Raw genomic sequence first — 10,926 nt, forward strand, 5'->3', positions numbered from 1 at the left:
CACCAAAGACAGACAGAACACCACCAAAAAGACAGAACATCACCAAAGACAGAACACCACCAAAGACAGAACACCACCAAAGGCTTTGATCCCCAGGGGTGCTGTGATGCCAAGGAGGGCACAGCCACTCCTCACTGAATGAACCCAGCCCACGCTGTGCCACAGTTCCTGCCTTTATTTTGTTGCTATTTGCCTGTGTGGGAAACAAGGGAATGTAAAAGACATTGGTTCCAATTCTGATTTATACAAATACAACTTCTGAGTGCAGCAACGATAGCTCCATACACTGATGGGCAGTGCCTGTCTCGACAGGGACCTGCTGTGCTTTCAACATCATTTGAACATATTCCTCTCGTTTTTCAAAAACCAGCTGGAAACCTGACAAGAACAAGCTTTCCTGGAAGTCTGCTGACCTCGTGTTTCTGTTCTCATCCAGAAATAGGAAACAGAAAACAAAAACATTGATCTGAACCTCTCAGGCCTTGCCTTTAATTCTGTTCTCTTTAAAAAACAAACAGTCCTGGTGATAACAGGCTCCTGCTGCAATGCACCCTGCCTGCTGCACTGCTCCATGTGAGGGGAATGAACGGGGAGATGACAAGAAGCTCCAAGGTCCAAAAAGGAACTCAAAGGATGCTCTGCCTGGTGCCAGTGGATTTCTAATGAGAAATCCATGTGTCACAGACTGGGCAGTGTCACCCAGGAGGGGAGCAGGGCTCACGGGGAAGGGGCTGCCATGGCCAGGACATGGAGTAGTGAAGAACACCACTCTGCAAAATTCCACCTCAGCTGCTTAATGAGACCCTGCTCTCCAGTGAAAAGATAATCAAATGATTTAAAACTGGCAGTTTGAGGGATGCTGTATGTAGGTGGTGTGCTCAACCCTGTGACAGTCTCCAAGCTCTCTTCTGAGTCCTGTTTGCCTCCAGCTCCTCGAGGAGTTTCCAGCCCTGCTGCAGCAACACCTCCTCCTTTTGCTCCTTTTTCCTTTCTAAACACTCTAACATCCAATTTTGCACTCAGACTAAAATGGAGCAGATCATTCCCCTTAGCCTAAACATGCCACCAGCACAAGGCCAGATAGGCAGATGTTGGACTTATTTAGAGTGGCTTTTGCCACACATTATGGTCTTAATCCAAGTATGACCAAAACAGATCTCAAAACTTGGAAATAATGTGGGGTCTGGGCAAAAACAAGCATTGCAATCAGTTTACTGAGATTCAACAAGTCCTTTTCCCTAGAAAGTGGCCTCTTAACAGGATTTCCAAAACACATGCTCAGGCTTAGAAAACAAAAATTGAGCTCTTAAGTGGGAATGGTTTAGTGTGTGAAAGGAGACAAGAGCCCCACTCCTCGCTGCACAACCTTGGACAAGTTGCTTCACCCTTAGTCAGGTTTTCTGTTTGTTATTTACACACAAACCTTTATGAAAGCCTTTTTCCAGAAATGTTTGCATCAAACCCAGCTGGGCCAGAAAATCATTTGTCACTGCTGGAACATAAACAGGAATGAAGGCCCTGGGGCAGAAACCTTCCCAGCACAGAGAACCCTCACAGGGCTGCCCTGCTCTGGGCAGGAGATGCAGAGGTTTTGAACCAGGAGCCATGGGGTGAATTTTACACTGCCTACAGTGTCCTTCATCCCTCTGCAGCAGCACAGAAAACCAGCCTGATGCACAACAGCCAGACACTTGACCATAAAAGTGGCTTCTATGAGGTAATTGTGTACAAGTTGTGTGAAACAAAAGCCAGGCAGCCAATGCTGGCTGAGACTTCCTTACTGGGCACTCCTCTCGAAACCCTCTGCCCTACAGACAGGAGAGTGGGAGAGCAGCGAGTGCTGTCTGTGTGCTCCAAACAACACAAGGATCTGGGGAGGGACAAGGGTCCTGCAGTCCCTGCCCACGTTGTGCTGCAGTCCAGACCAAGATCTCCAAACCTCTGCAGGATTCCTGAGCTATGGCAAAGCACGGACAGCTTAAAAAACCCCTAAAAATCTCTCATGAGATGGAAACAGCTTGCTACATAAAATCCATCCCATTTCAGGAAGTGAAAGTAATTTAGGAATAACCAACCAAGTGTTACAAATACACGTGCAGAATCTAATTAAGGAAGGTTGTAGAATTAATAGCCTTTGTTTTATCCTGAGTACCTGAAGGGATCCTACCCAGCGGCCTGAAACGCTCTGCTTGCCTTTGTGCCAGCAGGTGAGAAGTTAAAATTACTCACGACAGCACAGCGAATGTGACCAGGGTGATCGTCAGGCAGAAGATGGACAGAGCACAGCCGATGTAAGTGATGGAGGACAGGGCCACCTGGTGTTCTCTCGTCAGCTGCACAGAAAGGAAAAGGCACACGAGAGCTGTTAGTGGTGTCTCACATGCAGAGCTGCTCAGCCCTGCCTCGCTGTGCCCCTGCAGCACCCAGGGCCAGGGAAATGTGGAGCCAGTTCCATCATCAGCCCTGGTTTGTACCAAAAACAGCTCCAGTTCCATCATCAGCCCTGGTTTGTACCAAACACAGCCCCAGTTCCATCATCACCCTGTTCTGTACCAAACACAGCTCCAGTTCCATCATCAGCCTGGTTTGTACCAAAAACAGCTCCAGTTCCATCATCACCCTGGTTTGTACCAAACACAGCTCCAGTTCCATCATCAGCCTGGTTTGTACCAAAAACAGCTCCAGTTCCATCATCAGCCCTGGTTTGTACCAAACACAGCTCCATCATCAGCCCTGTTCTGTACCAAACACAGCCCCAGCTCCATCCACATCCCTGTTCTGTACCAAACCCCTCTCCAGACCCAGCCTCATCCCTGTTCTGTGCCAGGCTCCTGCTGCAGCTCCGCAGTGCCCTGGGCTCAGCTGCAGCACAGCCAGGGCTGCTCACAGAGCCCGGGCCGATCGATCAATCAATCAATCAATCAATCAGTGATCAATCTGTCAATCACAGCCCTGTGCAGGCAGCTCCTCTGACAGCAGGAGAAGGGGCAAACCCATCAGTGACCGGGCCAGCAGCTGTCAGTGGCAGCCCTGCAGTTGTTTTGGACAAGGGGCCGTGTTTGGGGCGCTGGGCTCACATCAGCACAGCACAGAGCCCCAGCACGGACCCAGCCCGAGCAGCAGCAGGGAAAACCTCTTGTCTCAGCCTCTCTTTTATCTACAGGCTTCTTTTGTAGAGGTCATTCCATTTTTATGAACATTTGAACTGTAACCCCACGGTGCTCTGTGTAAAACCTGGACAGAGTCAATGCAAGAGGGACCCTGTGGTTTGGGCACTCATCTGAAATTAATCAGAGTCTGTTTTAATTTTCCATGCAAGCTCTCATAAAAGAATGACCAAAAAGCCACACCCAGCAAAGGGAGCCAGGCAGAATTAATATGTAATAAGTAGAACAGAGCTAGGCAGGAAAAAGCTTTCTCATCCTTGAGGAATTTTCAAACATTTTTTCTGACTTGGTTTTGGATAGACTTGACATTCTCATAAACTGAAGGAAAAAATTAGTCAATCAAAAAGTTTTAATTTTGATGCCTGAAATACTGTGTTTCTATTTCAATGTCAATTCACTATTAATTAAATTCCAAGCTGAAAACACACTCAAAGTGTTTATTATGAAAAAATATGAAAATAAATGATATCTTTTCCAAAGCTTTTTTTACAGTGACTTTATCTAATAAAAACTAGTCTTTTCACATATGTTTGGGATTTTCTATTATTTTCCACACACAATAAAATTTCCCACCCAAATGAAGTATTTCATTAGAGATTATCAAACCAAAGCAGTTGTACCAATAAACTGCCCATTAAAATTCCTTTTAAAGGGGAGAAATAATGTGCCATGTGGTTATGGGTGATGTTCTAAATAGAGAAGAAGGTGTGTGTGGATTTTTCCTGTCATTCCCTGGCAGCTGTGCTGTGCTGAGTTCAGTGAGGAGAGCTCGTGACTCCCCCAGCAGCGACAGCCACTGAGGGATGCAGCAGCACCGACACACAACTGTTGCTATGGTGTTGCTGTTCCTAGGAAATATGATGCAGCTCTTGAGTATTTTTTCTTTTTCAGCCAAAGACACATTTCTTTTCCCTGACTGGACAGCCTCAATTACAGAAACAAAAGAGTTCTGTGCACTGGAACAGCTTAAAAGCTCCAGATAATTCCTACAGAAGAGATCCTATTGTCCCTCATCCCCCAGAGAAGCCGTGCACAGGCATTATTCACAGAATATTCCTGAAATAGAATAATCTGTGTGGTAAATGGAGCAGTTTAGAAGTGATTTCCTCATCAGGTCTATTCATGTCCAAAATGCATGGACCTTATTTCCTGATTTGTCCTGCAGACACCCTTTTCCCTGGCTACAGGTGGCTCACAGTTCTACAGGAGGAGGAGGGGAGCTGAGGAAGTTTTCAGATGTAAAGTCACTCTGAAATCAGTATTTCTCAGTAGCTCAAGGCTCTCTTTCACTGCTTTCACTCCCAGAGCCCTTCAGCCAGCAAATGCTCCCTGGAGAGTTTCCCTGCTCAGGGAAGGTTCAGATTTACCGGGGGCTATCGTGGTGTTTGCCTTGGCAGAGCTCTCAGCAGGGTGCTGGTGCCTTACATCTCACACAAATACACAAAATACTGAGGAGCAAAGCAGTGCAATGGGCAAAAATCCCAGAATGACAGAATCCCAGAACCCCAGAACCATGGAATCCCAGAACCCCAGAACCCCAGAATCAGAGAATCACAGAATGACAGAATCCCAGAATCCCAGAACCCCAGAACCCCAGAACCCCAGGATCCCAGAACCCCAGGATCCCAGGATCCCAGGATGAGTTGGAGGGGGCCTCAGAGCCCCTCCAGCCCCACCTGCCATGGCAGTGTCACCTTCCCCTGTCCCAGGAGCTCCAGCCCCAGTGTCCAGCCTGGCCTGGGACACTGCCAGGGATCCAGGGGCAGCCCCAGCTGCTCTGGGAATTGTGCCAGGGCCTCACCTCCCTCACAGGGAAGGATTTCATCCCAATATCTGCTCTAAACCTCCCCTGCCTCAGTTTGAAGCTGTTCCCCTTTTCCTGGCACTACATGCTCCTGTGAACAGTTTCTCTGTCTCCCTTCAGGTGCTGAAGGTCACAATTAGGTCAGCCTGAAGTTCTCTCTTTTCCAGGCTGAACAAACCCAGCTCTTTCCATGTGGGAAATGTGCTCCATCCCCCCAAAATCAAACTGTTTGGCTTTTTTTCCCACAGTAATCCAAAAGAAGATGATGATCACACAGATATTTTTTCCTCTCTAATTTCTTTGATATCACGTTTCTAAGAAAGTCTCTCTCTGGGTTTTAGTTCAGTCTTTCTCCAGAAACCCCTGCAGGGCAAGACAAAATGTGAATCAAGTCCTCACAAGTGAACCTCTATTACTTTGAAATGAAAAAGGGGAAAAAAAATCTCTTTACAACAAAATGTAGAAGATTCAGTGAAAGCTGAAATAACCTACACAGGTCCCTGCATCCGTGAGCTGGAAATTGCTCCTGCTCTGGTGAACACAACCAGAGTGAGATGAGGCTTTGAGAATGATGCTCCTGAATCAATTCTCACACCAGTCTGGCAGCAGCTTTTCCAGCAGCACCACTGCAGCTGTTCCCAGGGGAGCAGCTGGGCTGGGGGTGCAGGAGGGGGTGAAAGCAGGATGAGAACGGCAGGGGAAAGAACACAGGACAAAAAAGGCTTGGAATGATTTCCAGGGTGTGCAGCCTCATTTCAGGGCTGTGGTGAGGGAGGGAAAAGAACACGGATTTAAAGGCACCAGAGCTCCACAAACCTCTCACAAGCCAGCTGTCAGCACATCTGGATGTGGTGGGTTCTCATATCAAGGGATAAGAAGGAGCAGTTTGTTAGAAATACCTGGGCTGTCAAAGTATTGAGCCTCATTAATTAAGAAACCACTTCAATAAATTGCAATGATAAGGGCTGATTTTACCTTACCTCAGCTTGTCTTCTTGGAAGTTTACAGACTTCCTGCATGATGTGGAATATAAAACAGTAATTTGGCATGTCCTTGTTATCAGCACAAAAACTCTAATCAAGCTATTATTAAAGAAAAAAGCACTGAAAGTACCAAATAAAACATTGAGCAATCTGTGAAGCAGTCCCATGAGTCTGACTCTCACACTTGTCCCAGTCTACATTAAATTATTCTTCTCGAATGTTTTGCTTCCTTGGGTTTACATGGTCATTCTTTTACCCAGAAGAGCCAGGGTATGAGCTCATGGAGCCGTGAGTGTCACGGTCAGCAGCACTAAGACCCAGATGTTTCTCAGTTTCAGCTTTGACAAGGTGAAATCAAAAACTTCTACCTGATATAAATCTCCCACCCTTTTAGCCTGGGGTGTAACAGCCCTTCCCTTGAGTGCTGCCAAGCCCTGGGGTTCAGCAGACCCAGCCAGCCGTGGCACCACAGCCCCAAGTCCTTCCCTGTTCTCCTTTGTGAAAAAAGTCACTGCACTGCTCAACACTTCTATTTTGGAAACTCATGGTGGCCTGAGAGAGGATCCTGGAAAGACACCAGTTCAGACTCCAAGGATGTATTTTTCATTTATAATGTTGTTCATAGCAAAAAAAAACAAAAGAAAGAAAGAGAGATATCTAACCATCTAACCCCTCTGTTTATAAATAACTGCACAGAAGATAAAAATATATTATTATAATGAGATGGTACTTTTCATCTCTGGAGTAGCTGGGAAAGGTCATTCAGGCTGAAAGGCTTATTCAGAGGCTCTACAAGAAGAATTGTTTGTGTCTGGAAGAGAAAAGCTCTATATTTATGTGAAGTTGATGAGTGGCCAGACACAGGAGCACAGCAGCCCTGGTTATCAGAGCTCTGCTTTGTGTTTTACTCCTGGTTCAGCCCAGGACGGGACAGCTCCGTCCATGGAACCACAGCTCCTGCTCACTGCTGGAAATGCCATTCTGCCCCACGTCCAAACATCTGAGTGAGATTTTCATCTTGTCCCTTTGGGCCAGCTTTGCCCCTCACTGGGACATTCCCAGCCTTGCAGTGAAGGTTTTTCCCTCTTTGTTCATCTGCCAGGGGCTGCCCAGCACTGGAACCCACCCTGAAACCCCTCTGCAAAGTCTGGATCCTCCCACGAGACCCCTCCTGGGGGGGATCAATTAGGGCTCAGCCAAATCTACTGAAATTGTACCTTTAAAATGTAATCTGAATCCAATTAAGAAAAGGATGAATAATTAACTTTGGCAGTCTGAGTGTCTCAGAGACATTAAAACGCTGGCTTTGGCTGATGAAGCTAATGGTTTTAATTGCCTCCAGAAAGGCTGCTGAAATTCAATTTCAGTCCAGAGAGGCCTTTATTTATATATTAAATAATAATAACAACAATACAAATCTCTGTTTTCCTTCAGCTTGCCAAGCACTTTGTTAGGTACAGAACATTCAATTTTTTTTAAATTAACATCTGTGATGAGTTCAGGAGGCTCAATCTGAGAACACAGGATTGATTTTGGTGGGGCTGTGCTTAGTGGCACTGTACAATCACAGAAAAGCCAAATTTGATGCACAAACTTCTTTTCTCAAGCCACAATGCATCAGGAACTGTGAATTTAAAGAAAAAAAGGCCTTTGAGAGTCAGGCTTCACAATGCAATCATCTTTATCAGCCATTTCCAGCAGAATTGTTTCTGAATTCCCCTTCTCTATTAACTCCTCAGCTCCCAGCAATCTGCACCCAGAGGGGGCCTTTAAAGGAACATTTTCCTCCAGCCAGCCCAGCCTGGTGGTGATTGTTTAAAACTTTTCACAAGACACAAAAACTACAGAATTTTCCAAATATCTCTGCCAAGATATTAATTAGTATTTTTAAATGCCCACATCATTTTTTAAAGTAGTTCTGTCATCAAACAGCAGGGATCCTGCTCATTACAAATCCCCAGCAGCAGGCTCTTCCTTCAAAAGGAGCTGGAAGGAAGCAAGGCAGGGAGGAAGGACTCAAGTTGTGCAGGGAAATCAGATTATAGTGAAGTTTGGGACCAGAAAAGCCAGTATTTTCAAGTTCCTCTTGAATCTGTTAGTGCAACACAGAACAGGGTTTTTTCTGCCTTCCTTTCAAGTCTAAGGCCTGCAGTGTCTCAGGAAATGTTAAATGCTGTACCCACAGCAGATTATCCCTGTGAGACTCCAGGAGCTGCCTTTGCCCATCCACCCAGGGCTGGTGCATCTGTTCTCTGCCTTCTGCTCCAGCAGGAGCAGCCTCATCCTGGCTCCAATTAACAGCCAAAACTGGGTCCACTGGAGAGCACCACCAGAGGGATCAGACCCAGCAGGGCTCCAGCAGGCTCAGAGACACAGAAATGCAGAATTGCCAGACTCTCAGAGCTTTCAGAGCAGTTGAGGATAAATAAATACCCAACCCCAGTGAAATTCAATAAAAATGAGTGTCCAGCTCTCTTTTCCTTTGGTTCCTAAAGGCCCACGTGGACTCAGAGCACAGAGAGACTCAATTTAAAGAGAAAAGTGATGGATAAAGGTGCCCTGCTCATAACATTTTTATACTGCACAGGGAAATCCTTTAGTCAGCAAGAACTGGCTGCCAAGTGGTTCAGTGCTTTCATTTCCACCATGGAAAGGAGGTCAGTGTTCCTTTGCTGAGTATTCTGATTAAAATAGACTATCATGCTTCTCAAACAAAGCAGCTCTTTTGACAATTATAGCACTCTTAAATATTTGTGCTTTTCCAAAATAAAAAGTCATTTTTTGTTCTCCTCTGCTGAGTGAAATTCAGTGACTGCCAAACAATTCTCTAAGGAATTTGCAGGGTTTGGTATCCTGCAGCACCAGCCCAGCTTTTCCCGTTGAATTCCGTGGGATTAGGGACAAGCAGAAGTTCTCCTGCTCCCTCCAAAGCAGCAGAGCTGTGCTGGCACAGGGGGGATTAGCAGAGGAATGAAGGAGGCTCTGAGCTCAAAATCAAGAGTTGTGCTCCATTTCCAGGGAAGATGAGCAGGGGCAGAGTGAGGACACAGGAATGTGATGCCCACAGCAGGGAGATGTGCTCCTCCACAGGGACAATTAGCCAGGAATGAGACACAGCACAGAAAGCTCACAAAGCAGAGCTGGGATAAACAGCCAGGCTGATTTATCTCTGCTCATCTGATGGCTGAGTCTGAACTGTCTGTAGAGACCTTTGCAGTTACACAAACTGCCAGTGGTAATGAACAAGGACCAAAAACATCACAGTGCCTATCCAGTTTTTAAATATGCAACACAAAAGAAAAATTACTGGACTAAGGCATTATTCTTTTTATGTTCCCAGCAATGAAAAGCATGCTGAGAAAAGTAATTATATTAAAATTACAAAGCAGCAGAAATCAGAGAGTGCCACATCATTTCCATTTCATTGTCCTATTAGAGTATGGAGCTGGCTGAAGATTTTAAGAAAAAAGCTGATGATTTCAGACTGCTGTTTTATTGCACCCAAAGTGCAGTGTTTGTTCAATAACTGCAATATTAGATTTAGGAAGCAATGCTCCAAACTGATAAATTACACACCTATCTCCCATATTTTTAATGCATTTTGCAATATTAGGACTTTTTCAAAGCAGCCTTTATAAACACAAATTGATGCACCTTTTTCTCAGTCAGCCATACATTGTCAAAACTCAGCTGTAAGACTGAAAAATAAAATAAAAACACATCTATTGGCCCAAGGAAAGAAATTTGGGATGACTTTCTTTTTTGTAAATAGAAGCTCACAGATAAATACCCAAATCTTTTCAGAATCCTGGGCTCCCTAGAAATGCTCTGGGTTGTTTCTTCAGTTCCAGATCAGACAGTTTTAAATATTTTCCCTGTATAAACACTTGTCTGCTTTCAAGCCCATTGCTGAGCTCTTTGAGCTGTATTGACTGATGGTCTCCTCTGAATTGTGAGCAGGCTACAAATGGGATAAAAAACAAAAGCTGTTCTAGCTTTAGAAATGCAGAAAATGTGTTCAAAACCCCAATTTCTACCACAGATCGTACAACACCATGGCTTAGCTGGAAATGTCCATCCACATGTGAACTTTATGGGAGTCATTTTTATACTCCCACAGCTGGGAAAGACAGCAGGAGGAAAAACAGGGGAAAGAACAATTTAAGAGAATGGTCTAGGAGATATAAATATTTCAGTCATGTTCTGCACTGGTGTCTCAGGGCAGGGGGACCCAAGCTCAAGCTCCACTTTTCTGTGGGAGAAAAGGATTCCTCTTTAAAGGGATTTTTGAACCCTGGGTCCCCAGGTGCCCACCATCCTTTGCAGAGATGACATTTACGTGGCAGATGGCACAAATAGCCTGGCACGCTTTGCAGTTGTTGGATCACTATGAAATAAAATCTGCAGATGGCTGGCATGTTTCCTGGCAGGAGCACAGGCCCCACTGACTGATGGGGGGTAAAGCTGCCCAAAATGAAATAACAGCGTCTGAATTTTCTCTGAAGCGTTTCTGAAGTGCAGCTCTCCCTGGGCTGGGCTCCTGCTGCCCAGGAAGGGAGATCCTGTCTGTGTGTGCTGCTGTCCAGCACAGAGCACACGGCTGGGGTCCCAGCTCCAGGGGATCCTGGGGATCCAGGGGATCCAGGAAATCCTGGGGATCCAGGGTATGGGGATGGGGATCCAGGGGATCCAGGGGATCCAGGGGATGCTCCCAGCAGGGTCAGCCCAGCAGGACCGCCCAGAGCCCTCCACAGGCAGCTCCTCACCCTGGGGCTGCTCCCCCCTGGGCCCTCAGCAGGAACAGGCACAGACACATCAAAATAAAGAGCTTCTTCCTCTCCTTCTCCCAGCACAGTGCCTGGGCACCAGCAGCTCCCCAGGGCAGTGCTGCAGGGCAGGACAGCTCTGTGCTGCTGCTGCTGCAGATCCTGCAGCTCCCCAGGGCAGGACAGCTCTGTGCTGCTGCTGCTGC

At 46.3% G+C, this 10,926-nt stretch overlaps 1 protein-coding gene across 2 annotated transcripts in view; it reads right to left on the minus strand.

Annotated features, from left to right (window-relative positions):
* ADGRD1 (adhesion G protein-coupled receptor D1) overlaps positions 1-10,926 on the minus strand; it is a 118,847-nt gene that overhangs the window by 40,069 nt on the left and 67,852 nt on the right. For both annotated transcript variants that reach the window (XM_015644390.1, XM_019008401.1), the window contains one exon: positions 2,230-2,333. In XM_015644390.1, coding sequence (XP_015499876.1) covers positions 2,230-2,333 — 104 coding nt within the window. The remainder of the gene's footprint in view (positions 1-2,229; positions 2,334-10,926) is intronic.

Source organism: Parus major, chromosome 15 (genome assembly GCF_001522545.3).
Source record: "Parus major isolate Abel chromosome 15, Parus_major1.1, whole genome shotgun sequence".
In the NCBI taxonomy this organism is placed as follows: domain Eukaryota; kingdom Metazoa; phylum Chordata; class Aves; order Passeriformes; family Paridae; genus Parus; species Parus major.